General features: G+C 38.3%; 1 protein-coding gene across 2 annotated transcripts; it reads right to left on the bottom strand.

The window, feature by feature from the left end:
• Positions 1-2778: 2778 nt before the first annotated feature.
• Positions 2779-9584, bottom strand: LOC145468339 (neo-calmodulin-like). Of its 2 annotated transcripts, XM_081452042.1 has the most exons (5): positions 9512-9584; positions 6056-6083; positions 5287-5430; positions 4204-4446; positions 2779-2852 (listed from the first exon to the last, which is right to left on the bottom strand). In XM_081452042.1, exons 1-5 carry the CDS (start codon positions 9512-9514, stop codon positions 2779-2781), a joined length of 492 nt encoding a protein of 163 aa, XP_081308168.1. In that variant the 5' UTR covers positions 9515-9584. The 2 variants fall into 2 exon arrangements, with proteins under 2 accessions (XP_081308168.1, XP_081308167.1); XM_081452041.1 differs by lacking the exon at positions 2779-2852 and having other exon boundaries at positions 3603-4446.
• Positions 9585-18686: the final 9102 nt, after the last annotated feature.

Here is an 18686-nt window from a genome sequence, read left to right on the forward strand (position 1 = left end):
GCTGAAATAAATTACAAACCATTTAGTTCTGTTAGAAATCACATTGCTCTCGTTGTCTGACTCCTTTCTTCTAAAACTTGCGTTCATTTGATATTTCTTAGCTGCTGCAGCAAAGTGCCATGTTAAATAAATTAACTCCGTTTTGCCCTCGCTTTCATCATGATCGTGGAGAACAATATAGCTAGTATGAAGGTTGTAGTAAGATCTATTTGCAATTTAAACGCTGAACAATCTTGCACGCCTACAAATGCCAACCTTCCATACTAACAGCAGTTAAAACCGAGTTGTTTCTCCGGAACGACATGCTAATAGTGTTTTTCTTCGTTGTAAACAAAAATAATGACAATTGACGTCAGCCGGGTCAATACAGTTTATCCCGCCTGTCGGATCCTGATTGGTCAATTCAAATTTCGCGCGCACCAGCAGCAAGGAATAATATTCAGCTACATTTTTGCTAAGATATCCACTCAATTACATTGTAAGTGTAAGCTTGTACGATTGTTTTGCTGCGCTCGCTGTGCTCGGCTTCTTCGACCACGGACCAATATTCCCCAGTGCGGCCCTCGCACTCGGTTGGTTAGAGGTTAATGTTTTTTTTTTAAGATATGTCACTCCACTTATTGATTTGTCAAAATTATTAATATCATCGAGCAAAATTCATTTTGTATTTATTTTATATTTTAACAATGGCATTAGGAAAAAAACTCACTTTTAAACTTAAATCTCCGCAAATTTAACAAATTGACGTCAGATTTTTTTGCTTCTGTCCTCTTACTGATGGCAAATTGCGTCAAAACATTGTCAAAGTGGCTGTGGAACCACAAGCCGCAGGCGAGTGGTTTCGCAGTAAACGAAGATAAGTGAATTTTATTCAAAATGACGCATTGTGACGACATTGTCAATAGCTTTTCTCGCTTTTTGATTGGCTACTTAGAAAAGTCAATAAAATCCAATTGGTTGAAAAGTTGACAGTTCGACAACTGAAAGTTGAACTGTTGAAAGCTTGTATAAATTAAAATTTATCCGTGTGTACATGCATTGATGATAAAAATGAGCCAATCAGCCCGCGAAAAATTAGACAGTTATTGTAAAAATTCACATCGAAAGGTGATATATAAACCGTCGTTACGTTTTCTATGCACAATTTACAAAAAAATTTAAATTTGAAGCCTTCCAGAAAATATAAAGTGAAAACCCGTGTGTAAGAATCTAGTGCCAGAACCTTCTGGCAGAAATTTCCCATTTTAATACCCAAAAATATAGGAACCTGTTTAGCCAAGCCATAGTTTTTAGAGGGAAATGGTGATGAAGCCCGGCAAACATCAAAGGAGCAGACAATGATGCCAAGATTTATTTTGGAAGCTGGGTCCACGACCGTGCACAATCTTTTGTTTTTCGCTCATACACTATGCATGAATTACGTAACTAAAACTATTGCGTTTTGTGCACGGTCAAGGCCAAAAAAGAGAACAGATACCTAAAACAAAGATATTTGTCGGGTTTCATAACCATTTCCCTCTATTAACTATTGCCAGGCAAGATCAAGCAGGTTCTTATATGTTAGTTACAGAGTTAAATTATGAACTATTGTTATAAAGCAACACTACGTACGTATACATTATGTAACCAGTTGTGCTAGGCTTATCATGATACAGTTGTGAATAAATACTGTATATTTGAGGCCAAACCCATGTATATTTATTTTTCTGGTAATCATCAATTATATCTCCTTCATAAAAATTAAGAACCTAATTAAGAACCTGCTTAACCTGAATTACCCCAAAATACAAGAAGCTATTTTGCAAGACTTCAAAAAATGTAGGGTCTTACACGCGGGTGTTTTACTGCAACTTGTTCAAATAGAAATAAAACATTCCAAGTCATTCGTACCATCCTGACAATGCAAAATTGCCTTTGCATTGTTTTCTTAGCCTACTTAATTATATATGTAATGTTATTTTCCTCGCTGTTCAACTTTAAAAGGTGTCATTATATTTCATTCACAGGCTTTTACGCTAAAGGATTAAGACCAAATTAATACAAAAACAATTTTAATCTGCCTTGGGGTGCTGCGAGGTTAGGTCTCTATAAATGCAGTGAAACGTTTAAAAGACGTACATTAAAAGTTTACAAAAAAGTTAAGACATGTTTTTCGTTAGTTCAAAATTTGCCTGAGTTATCCCCAACATTTTAATGATTTTTAGTCATTTGGGGTATACTGATACCTTAACTTTTGTTCATTCTCAGTTTGTTAGTGGAGATATATATTTTGTAAATTATTTCCGCTTTTATTTTATCGACTGGAAAGAACTTTTGTAAATCGATAGAGTGGCGAACCTACTATGTTGCGATGTAACTCTGTTAATAGATGGTATACTATATTGGGTTATTGTCAAATTCAAAAGTGTCAGAATCACTGAGTTCTCCTTGTTATATTCTTACTACAGAAAATGCTGTTGAAGCATGATTGAGATAAACAGCGGAACTAATGAATTCTGATGGCTGTCTTCGTCCTCGCATTCACATCTTTACGATGGCAATGATGGTGGTGATGTAATAACGATAATGATTTCTTTAAAATGATGACAATAATAATGATTTCTCTCCAGTGTTGTTTCCTGCTGTTTCAATTCATAATGACATGATGAAGTTTTCTTTAATGATGTTGATGATTATAATCATTATGCCAGTGGAACGACGATAAATCATGATCAACAATTCAGATATTCTTGCAATTAAAGACGTGATTTTCTTGCCGATGGGCTGACATCAGTCAGTTTACTCATCATTGCCTCCATCAGCCTCTTGTTCAACCGCTGGCATGCCTTCAGGCTCCACAAGCCAGGCGAATTCTGTAACGTAATGAGAATACAACGAAATTAAAGTTCCAAATTTAACAAGGTTTTTTTTAAATCACGTTTTGAGTACCAAGAATTGCTGTGTAAGGTACAGAAAAAAACCTCGTGCAAGAACTTAGAGGTTTAAGAACCATCTGGCAGAAAATTGACATTTTAATACCCAAAAATTTAAGAACCTGTTGAGCCCAAAAAGATCAAGCAGGTTTTTATATGTGGGTTACAGTCAATTATGACAAACATTTTAACCAAGTAGTGTGACTTTGAAATTTCAAATTTATATTTACAAGAAAATACATAATACAGCTGTGAATAAATGCTGTATATTCAAGGACCAAACCCAACTTTGATTTATTCTTTCTGGTAATCAATTAAAACTATGTCTCCTTCATAGAAATTAAGAAGCTAATTAAGAACCTACTAACTGCCAATAACTAACTCAAAATACAAGAACCTATTTTACCAGACTTCAAAAAAATGTAGATTCTTACTCGGGAGCCTTTACTGTATTCACAATTCACATCAGTAAATATAGACTTCCCTTTAACAATTAAGTTTTTCACTCGTTTCCTTATTAAACTTTGCACGATTAATATATTTCATATGTTCTTTCTGATGACCTTATTTGTTGTTTTGAGTAGACCATCATATTTACGGTTCTGTGAAATGTAGCCCAGTCTCCGTATTCAAGCGAGGTTTGGGTTGGCCTTGTGATGATAGCGACTAATAACAGTTAGTATAATAACAGGCTAATTTAGATTTGTAAACGGTAGTAAGGTTTGTATTATAACAAAGTCAACTCTACCATCTCATCACCGTTCAAAGGTGTAGTAACTAAGCAGTAATCTACAAAAAGGCTTATTTCAAACTGCAAGATGCCAGACGTTCCCTATGACATCGACGAAATTTTTCCGCTATCGTCTTTAAACAAAAGTCGTTTCTAACATATCTGTTAATCCATCAAATAATTTCGCTCGCATGCGATTGGTCAAAACTCGTCACCTGACTGAATATGCGCCAGCTGAAACTGGGGAATATCCGTGTGTTATTCCTCAATTTTTAAATCCCTTGTGTTTTGAAAAATATTTGAAGATTAATTAACACTATGGCCTGTATTTGACTTTGAAAATATGCTCGAATATTTGTCTTTGGACATTATCTGTTCCTCGAAGCTCACAGTCTTCCTCGAGCGTCGCTCTGTGAAAACACTTCTCGGATAAGTTCCGCGGTCAAATATCTTGGCATATTTTCGTGCCAAATTGAGGCTATTGTTTACTCAGTTCTAACAAAAATTTACAGAGATATAATGATATCAGAGAGGATGATATGCTTGTGAGTGGCTTTGTACCTTCCATTCCTATCCTTCTGTCCTGGTGTAGGTTGGCGCTTTTAATCAGGTCTTTTAACTCGTCTGCAGAAACTTTCCAATCCATGGTTTCCAGCAGCTCTCTTAGCTCAGCAGATTCGATATATCCTTTGTTATCGGAGTCGAAAACGCGAAAAGCTTGAACGATATCATCTTCAGTATCTTCAGGTGTTTTCTGCTGTTCCATGAGTTGTATATACTCCTCAAGGTTCAACCTTCCATCCCCTGCATCGAAAGGGACAACAATAAATTTTAGGGACTACTCCATGGAAGTCGCGTCTTATCAATACAAATCTAAAAGAACGTTTTGTGCGATTTATCTCTTATGGTAAAATAAACGGCAAAGGTATACATTTCTCAAGATACTTAGACTGTACGAATTTAGACAGGTGCTTCAAGTCACACTGAAATGTCCAGTACAAAAAAGATGCAGCTTTTTGGAAAAGTTTTAAAAACTTCTGTACATGCATGCATGAGGTTCAGAACCACGAAATGATACCAACGTGTTCATCAAAGATTGGACAGTTTTTTTGATACCGTAATTGTAGCATGAACTGATAAAGAGTGGTAATAGTGACCCAATGTGGTAGAAACTGTTTTGAACAATTATATTAAAACAAATTTGTCATAACATCAAGAAAATCAAAGTCACGCCAGACATGCTACTGAACGTTTGATCGATGCAGGGGTAAACTCCTTAAATTCGTAGAACTGTAACAGAACCTCAGAAGAGTTTAGATATTTTATATGACACCAAAAAAATACCAGGCGAGCTTTCGCGCGAAAACATACATATCTTCACAATGAAAATAACACGTTATCTTCTCTCAACCACTGACAATCGACCCCAACAGATGGCGCCTTTCGCAGCGAAAGTGAAGTGTTTGGTATTTATATAATAAATAGAACATAACATGGCCGCTTGGAGATAAAAAAACATTCTCCTCTCGTGTTGAAAGATATTTCACTCGTCCGCTTTGTCCACTCGTGAAATATTTTTCAACACTCGTGGGGCCATGTAATGTCCTCCATTTAATAACGCCGCTAAAGACATACTCTGCCCACCATCATAATCCACAGTGAAAATCATTTGTTGTAAGTCTTCTTCTGTCGGGTTAAAACCCAAAGTTTTCATTATTCTATTCAGTTCTTTTGTGGTAATATATCCATTGTTATCTCGATCAAACATGTAGAAGGCATCTCGGTATTCTAAAAAACAAGATTTGGTTGTAAGAGCACTATTTTACTGTAAGTCGTTTATTCAAAAGGCAAAATGATTTACTTAGAATGTATATCACTACTGAAACATATAGATATATGTCGTTTTTTGAAAATTTTATCATAATAATGATGTTCTGGACATTTTTACTATAGGTACGTGGAGTTTATTTAAACAAGGATCATAGCTTCTAAGCATGTATTTTGTATTTTTTACAAAATGTTTTTTTTTTATTTCTGACGGAACCAAAATCAAGTTATAAAGTTCTGGTGTGTGGCAAATCCATTCAGAAATTATTACGTTCAACAGATCTCCCATTTTACTAAAAACAATCTTGATGCCAATTTTTAAACGCCATTTTTTTTTCCTGAAAAATGCCAAAATCTCAAAAACCATTAAAACAACATTGAAATTTTGAGAATGACGAGTTCAGCATGTACCTGTTTATCATAGCAAAGTTTCAGACTAGTTAGTTCAAAACTCAAAAAGTTATCAATATAGTGCCCCTCCTTTTGATTCCTCTCTGCTCACCGTGGTTGCCGAACGAAATGCTCCTAATTATAAGAGGCGTAGGACATTGAATTTGTGACACAAGAAGACTAATTGAAAACGTACCTTCTATTTGCTCTTCAGATAACCCTTCCTGTGTTTAAAGGGAAGGAAAAATGGAGAGATGATGACTAAGCTGGTAAATTTACTACTTACCAGCTATACGCTAAATAGTTATCTTTAGGCTTTAAAAAATATCAAGGCAACTCATTTCTCGTAAATTATCATCTTAAATAACTTTTACACATTTGTTTCATGGTACCTTTCCAAACTCTAACGACAATTCAATTCACTTTCTAGTAAAGAAGAAGTGAGGGGAAGATGTAATAGGTAAAGCGTCCCAGCTAATCGGAATGAAATATTAATATCTTTTGTCCGTAAAAATCGAGTTATAATCGAACGTTGCCAAAAGCAAACCAACAGGAGGAAGTAGATCAGTAGTGGAACAGGTTCCCGAGTATGACGAAATTTAAAAAAGCTGCTAAGAGCGTGCTGGGTGAGCACGCTGGAATCTCAGTTATCAGTTAAATTTTCGTTATATCTTAGCCGTTAGTTACCATCCCAGCTATCAATTGAAATTTTGACCAATTGAGTTCACCCTCATACAGACCCTTGGTTAACTGGAAGGGCCCCAAGAACATCAAAATGGCTTTGCACGTGCTTCATAAGACTTGGTGCATTTTCTGTGCCGTTATTATTCTGACGATTAAAATTTTCTTTGAATGCCAGTTTGACACATGACTAGTCACGCGCTCAATGGATTTCAGTGCAACGACTTCAACCGGGACCAGCTGGGAATTTTCAACCAATCACAGACTCTGACTTTATTTGTGATCTCACCAATCGTGTGCTAGCAGTGAGATTGTTAGCCGTTCGAACAGACGATTTTAATTGTCTGCTAAAATGATACCTTCAAATTTCGTTGATTTCAACACCACCCGCGACAAACAAGCGACAAAAGTATATTTTATCTCGTTCCATTTTACTCCTCGGAAGGGTTTGGGGACTGCTCTCGTCGTGCTCGTTTGCTGAAGCACGTTTAATAAGTTAAGCAAACACCGTGAGCAAACAACTTTCTGGCGTAAATAAGGCCACTAGCGTGACGTTTATTTTTCTCAAATATCCTATCTTAAAATAACAAGCATTTGGTGATATCTTCAGCAAAGGTGGGGCGCGAAAAAACCGCCACATGGACAATCAACTCACAAGGTATTTGGCTAGAGCAAGGGAGGTGGAGGGAAACCTGAAAGTTCTGTTAAGCCTGGCGTTGCCGTTGAATGGCGAGGAGGCCGAAATTAACAGTGCACGCGATCTAAATAATATCAGTGCGCTCGCCCACTTTCATCTGATTGGAGGTTCCTAAGTAATCTGCCATTCCTGCTCCACCCAAATAACCTTGACGTCTATTACCAACAGTCAAGGAAATGGCTCGATATAAAATGACATTATATGTGCTGCATATAATGTTTGTTTTTATTTGAAACCAGCGGGTAGAAGACAACTGTTCGGCGTTCAGCGACAAAATGATAAACAAATTATTTTCATCTCTACTGAGAAGTCCGATCCAGTGACAAAAACAACTTCGAGCAACAAAATAACTCAACACTTTGCACGTGGCGACGAAAATAATTTTTTTGAAATTACCAGCGCGACCCAGCATGGACAAAGCTCTGTAGAGTCTAGCGATTAGATGTTTGCGAACACAGTGTGAACATCTTAAGTCCAAAGCAAAAAATAAATCCTAACCCAGTGGTAGATATTATACGGACGGCAACAACAGGACAACTCCGCATCATGACTCAGCGAGAAAAATTATTTTCAGCCTTGGGATATGGTAATTCTGAACTCAAATGAGTCTATCCTAGACGATTATCCGGCATTCAAGTTGTCTGCGCTGAAGTAAAAATTATTTTTGTCGGGCGTTTGTTGTGCTGTTAAAGTCGACGAAATTTGAATGTAATTGGCAATCGATCAAAATTGTGTCTTCCAACGACTAGTCTTCACGGTGCTGCAACATGACTGATAAGATCAGAAACAAACTCAGATTCTCTAGATGGTCTGAAACCGTGCTCTAATTGGTTGAAAACAAGCAGGTGGCCTGCATGTAGTCGTTGCACTGTGGGATTATTGCAAGCTTCATATAATGAGCTTTCAAATATCAGCTTTCCGACTTTCGTAGCTAAACCGTTTTAGAACTTTTAGTCAGGTGCAATTTCACTGAAAAATGTTTTTACAGAATGGCTTTTATAGAATAGAAGCAATTAAAGGCGAATCCCATTTATAAAGCCTAATATGAAAGGATGAACATTAAAGATCCTAAAAGACAGTTTTGTTTATAAAAGAGGAGGGTCAGTTTATCACGTAATCAAAGCAATTTGAATTGATTTCTAACAGGAATACGTCTGATTAATATGAGTAAGAGTACTAGCCATTTATCGCAATATGTTTTTGAACCTTTAAAGTCGCGTAACGGTCAATTTCCTTTTTCTAAGTGCCCTTCGGACTTAAGTTATCCAGTAATATTTTTAAATCTTCCTCGAAACGTCGGAGAAACGAGGAAACGTTGCCATTATGTAGACAACCTTCAACCACAGTACACGAATGGCTGATAGTGCGCCAATCAGATTACCGCATTTTTTTTAGTATACTATTACAATACTGCCATAAATATAAATTTAGTCTAGAAGACATGCTTTCCTATCAGCAAATCTATAAGCTACCGTCAGTATCAACACTGAATTTAGCAACCTGTTAAGATCATTAATTATTAACAACAAGCTCGTTTGAAACTTAATGAGACTGTGAAATGCCAAATAGGTGAAAACGTGCTGATATTCAGTTTTTCAACATTCATAAGCAATGCGCCCAGAAATGAAATTCAAATATTCTTGCCCGAACAAGTAACCCATGAAATTAGGCGAAATCTGACAGAATCTCTCAAAATAGTAATCAGAATAGTATTTGATAGAATCGGTTTCTTCAAGAGCCATGCTTTCATGTTTTGCATGCACTAATTTTAACGCTCAAATCTGGCGTCTCACTTCGTCTTTCAGCAGGTGGCAAGCGTTGTTTACTAAAACCAAGGTAACTTCTAAAATGGTAAAATATAAATTACCGACTCCTCGGAAATGTGACCGTCGACATATTTGAAAATTATTGCCGCTAAAAGACGATGCTAAAAGTCTATTTCGAAGCTTTGTTGAAGTGCTTAAAAGGGACTTCTCATTTCACACCAAAACGCCATGAAATCGTTATAGAGAGATGGTTTTGTTCAGTTTTCGTTGTTGATGCGAGTAAAAAGGGTTATTCGAAACAAACTAATACGAATAAACCTAAAGCTACCTGGCCTTGCCCTTTAATCCTTCCACAATTAACTTTAATTTCTCGCTTTCTTCTAAACGACAGGAAGACAACTTCAACGTAATCAAGACCAAATATTAATGCATAATTTTGGTGTTACTATTCTGTTAAATTCGCAATACACTGATGGCAGCTGATTACATCTGAACGTTTGCAACTTACCATTTTCTGTGAAATCCAGCGATTATTAACTCTGCCGATTTCCCAATTTTAAGTTTACACGGTCCAAGCCCTGAAGATCCAGCCAGAATTAATTACCATATTATTTTGAATGCCAAATTGAGCGAGCTCTTTAACGTAAATTCCCAGACGCCTGTCTTGTCAGTCTTTCTTGTGATTGGCTAACAACAATAGGACCAACACCGGAAATCAAGCATGCGCTAGGTATACCGGAAAGCTTTAACTAATTCTCTTTCCCATGACCTACGTTTCATTGGGTCACATGGTTGAGTAGCCCTGGGGTCGAGTATAACTTTAACTTCTGTTCTCTCAAGGTGCGAATATTAAGACCCAGTTTACCATAGGACCAGGCAGGGGTGATACATGCCATCTCTCCTTTTTAGATGAAACTTTGCCAGAATTAAGGTACCACCCAACAACTCTAAAAGACAAAGTGGGCCGGCTTTGTGATTTTTCCCTTAGGAGTTACAACACCCCACCCCGTTTTTTTGCCCAAAATCCCGAAAAATGTCACTAAAATAAGCATCAAATTTAGACACCATTCCTGCGCACAGAATACATTGAATTTTATTGGTATTTCACACAAACAAAGATTGGACCTATCTTGGTTTACCTCAGGAGTTTCAAGTCATTTGAATTTGTAGGTGTCAATCAAGAATTGCCATTTCCCACCCATGTCACGCAACATTTAGCTATGAGGCAAATTAGCTCAAATTCTGACTCAAATATTGCTTAAATCCAACTTTCTAAATCAAAACTAATTTCGCCACAGTTTAGAGTCAACCTTGGCGTGATGAAATCAAGAATAAAATCTTTGGCATCTGTTATTATTTGGTAACAAAAGCTGTTCAAACAATTCACACATGACAAGAGACCAGGTTTAACAAAGAAAGAAGGGCAAAATTTAGAAATATTTAACAATTATTCCATGAGCGCGCGTTGGATATGAGATGGTAAATAGCCAACGAGGCCCGTAGGGCCGAGTTGGCTATAACCAATCTCATATCCAACAAGCGCGAATGGAATAATTGTTTTATTAAATTCGGTGCATTTGTATTCTTGGAAATATAGCTTAATTTTATTGGATTTTAATTTTACAAAACGACCGGAAGTCGATGTGATAAAAACAACAACAAGTGGGAAATCACATGACATGCGCGCCGTTTGTAAAATTAGTTGAATGAAAAATTTGAGAGCGAAGCAAGCGAATTTGCTGAATGAAATTGCAATCAAGTAGAATTCAAGAAACGTCTGTCAAATGAAGGAGATATAACCTTGGTCAGAAAGTTTGAAAAGCGTTCAAGTTCGAGTCATGGAGAAGAACCAAATAATTGTGCACTTGCGCATTGCCAATGTAATAATGCTGCGGAAAACTTTGATCGCCATGCATGTGACACAGACGTTGTGCCAAAATTAGTCTCGACAAGATCTCTCTCAGGATTCCCTTGCTTTGAAAGCCTTGGCATTTCGAGCTGTATGTGTGGAGCTCATTGTTGGTCAGTTTTCGAGTCAAGGACAGAAACTATCTCAGCGTCAGACTGACCTTCAGAATCTCCGAGGCCACCCTGGTGGTTTTTCGTGGCTGGTAAAGAACCGGGCTTACTTCGATTCAGCTCAAAACACTCAACTCCTTGAGGTGTTTTTCGCAAGGACAGAATTGTTGGCGCTAGCTGTCGTTGATTCTCTCATCGTCGTCGGCCAAAAAAGAGACTGAGATGAAACTAGGTCGTCCTCTGTAGCTGTGCGGGATTCTTGCTCTCGGCTGATCCGAGCTTGCTTAGTCGAACAGTTTCCTCATCTGTTCATTGGAAACTTGTTTCTTATGGACTACGCCGGCAATTATGCCTGTTTACCTGCGGCCTTTTACAAATGCATATGCTCTAATAATTTATTTGCCTGGTCAGAGATAATGGAAAACGGTTTGTTGTGCGGCGGCGTGTGAACGAAATGATCAACTGGCGGCTTTAATGGATTTAATCAAGGAACTTTTGCAATACGTGTCATCTTTCTTCCTCGCAGACGAGTAAAAACACTTCAACTGAACATTCAGTTCTTCTTTTGACATTTCTTATATCGGTTTCGAAAATTTGGTGCCACCAGGACTAGCAAGCCATTCTGTTCAGGTAAAATTTGTTTTTGTTACATAATCTTCATGAATGCGTAAAATCTCGCCGGTCATATTTTAATTTTGCAACTTTAAGGGAAACTTAACGTATACGTGCCGTTAAATAATCTTATCTCGAGCTTTGTGGCTTTTTTGTTGTTACTGGGTCGGCATTGTCCATAATTTCCTGTATTTGCTGTGTAGATAGCTCACCGAATGTGCTTTTTTTCATCCATTTTTTTTGTCGACGAACCTTTGCTTCACGCGAAAAAGCTCATGCCGAGCGACATCTGCCGCTTTCATTTCCATATAAGGTCAAACACAGGTATAATGGCTGGTAACCGAGATCCAGTGAACCAATCAGAAAGCTAGAATTGCATTATCCGAGGATGAGAATTTAATAATAGATATTATCAGGAGCCTTAATCGGGGACGGAGACCGTAAGCGCGCGCCATTTCAAGTATTGCGATTGTCCCCATGATATGGGACAATAATTCTATTTTTAGAACAAATTGCGCCATCACCTGCGGCACACGCGCGTACATGCTGCGAGGATTTTTGCGGATGTCGCGCGGGGGAAATGGCGTCCGAAATTCCCGAAATTTTTCATGTTTTTGGCCCACAACTGAACGCGTTTACGTCTGTTGGAATTTTGCTTAAGTATTTTCGTCGTAAGCTGCTCCAGTTTGAGTGAAGTAAGACAATGTCGAATTTAGGTATGTTCCGCTGTAAGCTTATATATATCGCTGACCAAGTTGTGTTCCGACGGATGCTTCTTTTGCAGGAGCTGTACATTACTCCACTTTAAATTTCACATATGTTGAAGATTAACAGCTTTTCCATTACACAGCAAAAAACTAGCTGGATATATTAAGAAATAGCAGAGCTTCAGGACTTCATAGTTTCCTAGCTCCTCTTGCCACACGCTTGCGAGGAATTTGCCAGTCTATCGCGACCGAAAACTAAACAAAATAATTGCTAGTTTGAGTTTCGCTTGAATTGTAAGCAACGCTTGATGTTTCATCAAGGTCCAATAACTTTACGTCCGTAGATACTGCTCAGTTTTATTCGTGTAAAGTCCAGTAAATTCTCTGTTGTCGATGAATGAGAGCGCCCGTCGATGCGTGTTTTGCACAGTCAGTAAACATGACAAATTGTAATTCCGCCGCACTTTCGTGTGAAAGCGTACATCGAACTCAAACAATAACTCTATAGTTTTTAAATATGTTTAAGATTGATAGATGTTTGAGAACATATTAAAAGCTAAGCTGAAAATATGCGAATAAAGCGGAAATAATCAGCAAAGTTACGATGACGCTTTCTTTAATCAACTTGGAATAACGATTTCGATTTTGTTGATCGAGTTATCAAAACTCCTTGTCTATTTTCATTTTCGCAATGTAAAACTTCACTATGCTTATTTTGAAGAAACACACATAATGTTAGTAGCCTTTTTTGCGTTCGTGAAATTTGTTGCAGCATCTCAGCACAAAATATAACGAAAGAAATCTTTTTTGTTGACAATTGAAAACACCGACTCGGACTTGAAAGTGCGCGAGCTGCACTATGCAAATGAGCCAATTGTACGCGTCAGACTTTCCTTTCCGGCAAAATCTTTTGCAAACTCACCAAACAAGCAGAAACAATAAGAAACCGTCAAAACAGGTTTTGGTTATGATTAACCATTGTCTGAGAAACTCATAAATTAACTCGATACCAGAGTAGAGAGTTTTCTTGCTATATTCTTAAGTCAGAACAAACGCAAAAACATACGCGTAAGCTTACAACTAGCGTGAGCAGATCTTATTATTCATTCTCAGCGCGAGATTGAAGTCTTTTTTTCGATCCTGAAAAACCTACCTTTTCCGTTAGCTCAGAGCAGAAAACTACATATAAGCGCCCTGGTTCGTATTCTCTGCCTTATTCCCTGCCATCGCCGTGAAAAATACGTAAGAGAATCTCTCAACTCTCACCATTTGATCACGCAACGTGACAACATCCACGCGAGAGCCCCCAACATGTGCGTGGATCCGCGCGGATATATGACGTCAGGATGGCGCAATTTGTTCTAAAAATAGAAAAATTGTCTCATATCATAGGTGCGCGCGAATCCCGAGACTTACGGTCTCCGTCCCCGATTATGGCTCCTGATATTATAGAATCAGTTTATCAATTTTATTTCTATGTTGATGTCACTGACAAAGTCTTGGAACATTATTTGGCGCAGTGGAAGCTCAATGAACTCAAAACACTCTGTAAGATCTCTTACCCCCGGACGTACAAGGGAAGGGGGGTGCCATCCCCCCAATAAGGTTTTTTCCAAATTTTAAACGGACGATTTACTCCAAGGGGCTGAAACGTTCAGTAGCTGTTCATTCATCCCTCATGGAAATTTTGATATATCAATTGTGTGTCCATCATTTTTTACGTTTCCATGGTAACCGCTAGTTTTATGTGGGTTTGGCCATAAATCAACTTTTCTGGCATAATTCTGTATTTTTCCAGTTTTCTTCGTCAAATTCTAGAAATTCACCAATTTGCACGTTTTATAAGTGTTCTGGCTTGATTTTGTACCAATTTCTGTTATTTCTTGACTTTTTAAGAAAAAAAGTAAAGTCCAAGATGCTGGAGAACAAGCTCAGGGCTATCTAATCAATGTAAGTTTAGTTCCCTGTATATGTACCTTAACAGAACGAAAACACAAGGGGGTTCCATCCACTTCCCCCTTGTACAACGGTGGGGGTACGAGTTAGCTTGTACGTCCAAGGGTTAAGATAACAGTGCAAAACATCTAAATTGTATTCGTACAATCTAAATATGGGAATGAACGGCCATGATGCTTAAATTCTAGAACATTGACTAGTTAGATGAGAATTTGTTTCGCCATATCTTGCTTTTTAGCTGACTTTTGAAACCCTACTCAATTATCACAGGTCAGAAATACTTGATCTTGCAATTGGTTATTGTCAACTCTTACTTCACACCCAGCATCCAAACTCAGTAATCCTGACACGTATTCTTCGCTGAAATTATTGTTTGCCATCATTCCGAGATAAAGCTATATCAAATGATCAGGTGTCATTCATTCCCAACACACCATTTTGCTAAAGCTAACTCCAGTCCCTTGTGGGGGCAAAATGTGATCTATTTAATGAATTAATGCGGCCATTTTTGGACGTGATAACTTTGTCTGTGTTTAAGAAAAGTAAATAGAAATAATTATGCAGAATTTCTGAAAGAATTAGTTTGTTTCATTAAATGTGCGAATTTTGAGCAAGCATAATGTAACACCCAAAGTTTGGAGTTTCAATTTCCGGTTTGTGTGGTTTTCGGGGTGCCTACAAAAAAAATTCGTCAAAAAATAAAAAAAGCGAGTCTGTCAAAATAAAGGCCATTTTCGTTCATTGCATATGTTGCTTGACATGTGTAGAAAAAACGAATGCAGTCCATTTTCCACGAAAATTTGAGTGGTCGGTTTTTACGCGGATACGCTCTTAAAGCTTAATTTAAAAAAAAGGTGCAAGTTTTGACCCTACCTCAATCATCCACGCGTGTGTTTCACGCGTGACCATCCCTCGATTTAGACAGAACGTTGGATTGAGATTCTCGCGCGCTCTCCTTTTTCCTCTCGCCACGAAACCTCGCGCGTTTTCCCTAATGACACACTCTTGTTTTCAGTCTCGGGATCTCTGAGACATGTAGGAACTGATTTCCCCTCTTCAGATTTTGCAATCTTAGCTATACGTAGGGTGTATTTCACGTTCATTTACAACATGAGGTTTGTTTTGTGCCTTTTTTCTGTGTCTTTTTTGGCTAGGAAGCCCATAGAGGGCTTAAGGCTTATTCATACTCAAAGTCGCAAATTTTGCCTTACACCAAAGATGCGCGCGTGTGTTTCACACGTGACCATGTCGCGCATTAGATAGGGTGTGGCGTGGAGATTGTCGTGCGTTCTCTTTTGTTCTCTCTTCTCGCGAACTTGCGCGTTCAGCAATTTGACCCAGTCGTGTTTTCAGTCCTTTAGTACAAAGCTTACTTAAAACTTTCAAGTTTTGACTCTCTTTGTAACGTCCGCGCGTGTGTTTCACGCGTGATCATTCTAGCATTACACAGAACGTGTATTTGAGATTTTTGGGCGTTTTCTTTTTTCCTGTCGGCCGTCCTCGTGCGTTCAGCCCAGTGACCTACTCGCGTTTTCGGTCGGGGGTTTTCTGAGTTATATAAGAGGTGATTTCCTCTCTTTTAAGATTTGGCAATCCCGTCTGCACTTAGCGTGTATTTCACGTTGTTTTAGAGTATGGCGTTTATTTTATGCCATTGTTGATAAATTTTGGTGGTTTTGTCTGTCCAGGAAACCCATATAGGCCTTAAAGCTTATTTAAAAGGTGCAAATTTTGACCCTCCCTCAATCATCCGCGCGTGTGTTTCACGCGTGACCATCCCTCGATTTAGGCAGAACGTTTGATTGAGATTCTCGCGCCTTCTCCTCTTTTCTCTCGTCACGTAACCTCGCGCGTTTTACCAAGTGACCCACTCGTCTTTTCAGTCTCGGGATCTCTGAGGCATTTAGGAGCTGACTTCCCCTCTTTTAAGATTTTGCAATCCCAGCCATACGTAGGGTGTCTTTCACGTTCATTTAGAACATGAGGTTTGTTTTGTGCCTTTTTTGATAAATTTTGGCGGTTTTTTCTGTGCAGAAAGCCCATAGAGGGCTTAAAGTCTTTTTAAAAGGTGAACGTTTTGCTCCCTCCTCAAACGTCCACGCTTGTGTTTCACGCGTGACCATCTCTCGAATAACACAGAATGTAGGTTTGAGATTCTCGCGCATTCTCTTTTATCATCTCCTGTGGCGACCTTGCGCGTTTAGCGAAGTGACCCACTTGTGTTTTAGCTCACGAGAATTCTAAGATGCGTGGGAACTTATTTACGCTCTTTAAAGGTTTTGCAATCCCAGCTCTAATTAGGGTGTATTTCATGTTCCTTTAGAATATGAAGTTTGTTTTCTGCCTTTGTTGAAAAATTTTGGCGGCCTTTTTTTTCTAGGAAGCTTGAAGGTGGCTTGCACCAGTTTTCAGGATTTTGACGGCTCCTAACTTTGTAAGAATAGAACAAAAAGGCAGACCAAGGCCACTGTAATATTATTGTAGGTTTGGATTATATAATTTATACTTAACCTAAAACAGCTGTTATTTTGTCGTCAGCAGTTACCACGGCAACATACCAAAAGGATTTTCCAGACCTGATTTTTCGCTTATGTCACTAATAACTAAAAATTTAACTCGGTGACCCCGATTTTTTTTTTAATCAATAGCTTTTGGCATCTGAAAATGAAAATGCACAACAACTGTTAAATAATTTTACGGTGCCTATTTCTTGTCAACTTGGAAAAACGACAATTTGCACAAAGCGCAAATTTCTTTCCGTAGAATTATTTTTCTTTTTTTTTCTTACGTTTCCTCTCAATAATAATATATTATTAAAACAATAGAAAGAAGGGGTCACCGGGCTTGTTTTCAAGTAAAAGTCTTCGCGAGTTCCGTTATTCCCAAGCGTAGACACGCATTCAAAAATCCAGACTTTATAAGATCAGCAGTTGCTCGTGAGCTGTTTTGACTACCACTGACTGCTTCGTGCGCCCGCGCGAGCGAGCGGGCTCCGAACAGGCGTTTTGTTTTGTTTGCTGCTAAAACATCATTTACAGTTGTAGTTGTCGTTAAAGACAACCTCCTGGGCTTACTCTGTAGGATTTTTACACAAATTCCGGGTAGATTTGATATGTTTTGCGAGTCCTTCATACGCTCCCGGTGGCTGTCATGATCGATCGCGTTGCCTTTGAAATTTGGAAAGCATTGAATTCCCGAAACAATTTTTCTTAAATACACAGAATTGACTAAAGTTGTTCTAGCAGGTAAAGCCTCCTTTATATGCGAATTTGGTCTCCAACAGTACAAAAGTGACCTCGCTCGAAAAAAAAGCCGCGCGCCGCCATATTTGCTTTGGTCTTTCGGGTTTTAAATCTCGCGCCTCTATCGTGCGTGTTACTCACGCGTGATGCACGATGGTGATATACTCCCAAATTAGAAGCTTGGAGACACAAAGTGTTTCATATTTTGCGATTTTTACAATCTGATACGGTTTGGGGGATTGTAAACCCCTTTCTGTGAGTATTTAATGCCATCTCCAGTGAGAAAAAGTGCCCAGTTTCATTGCCTAAACATTGACGTAAGGACAGTAAAGTTTTTCCCGCCCTCTGAATCCTGATTGGTCAATCCAAATTTCAGGCGCGCTAGCCGTATGCAAGGCCCTGTTAGGAATTTCGAAACTGGGTGAATAGGTATTGACTGTCTTATACTTGATCTTCTCTTGGTTCCAACATAAAAATTCTCGTAAATTGGAAAAGTGTTGTTATCAGTTCTAATGAAATCGGTCAATAAGCGACAAAATATAATCTGGTGTCAATTTTTAGCATTGGACAGTGTGTTCGAGTAATTTAGGTGGTTAAAAGCTAGGGGTTATGATCCTAGAAGTAAACAGGTCTTTCACATTTAGCGTGGTGAGCTGGCCTTACTGGCTGTAAACAGCCGTTGCTATGGCTTGGACATTTGAAATGTTGCGCGAATTTCTCAGACCGTGCAAAAGAATTATAAAATAAAAAATAATAACAATTTCTTAATAAATCAATACATATCCTGCTTTAAAATAACAAATTTCAAAATCAGTTTTTCAGGGGAAAGCTAAAAATATCCTGCGATTAGTTATAGCGGAAAGGCAGGCCAATCACATAATGAAATCGAATTGCAGAAATCTGTCTTCGTTGTTATTGTTCGTGATTAAGCGTGGTCACAAAACTATGTAAATTTAAATTGCAGATTATTCGTGTGATGAAAAATTTGCTCGTCGAGTCCTTCTGTCGAACGTTACCATCGACGCGCAAATTGTAACAGCAGAAATCTATTTTTTTTTTCTCGCCAACTGCAACGGGAAAATATCAAGTCTTAACTTGAGATGTCGATATGTTTGGGCATGCATGGAGCGCAAATACCTGCAGCGTG

The sequence above is a fragment of the Orbicella franksi genome, chromosome 14 (genome assembly GCF_964199315.1).
Source record: "Orbicella franksi chromosome 14, jaOrbFran1.1, whole genome shotgun sequence".
NCBI lineage: Eukaryota > Metazoa > Cnidaria > Anthozoa > Scleractinia > Merulinidae > Orbicella > Orbicella franksi.

Coding starts and splice junctions, on each gene's coding strand:
- LOC145468339 (XM_081452041.1), bottom strand. Junction 5,431..6,055: donor ATCTGAAGAGCAAATAGAAG/GTACGTTTTCAA, acceptor CTTGTTTTTTAG/AATACCGAGATGCCTTCTAC. Junction 4,447..5,286: donor TTTCACTGTGGATTATGATG/GTGGGCAGAGTA, acceptor CTTTCGATGCAG/GGGATGGAAGGTTGAACCTT.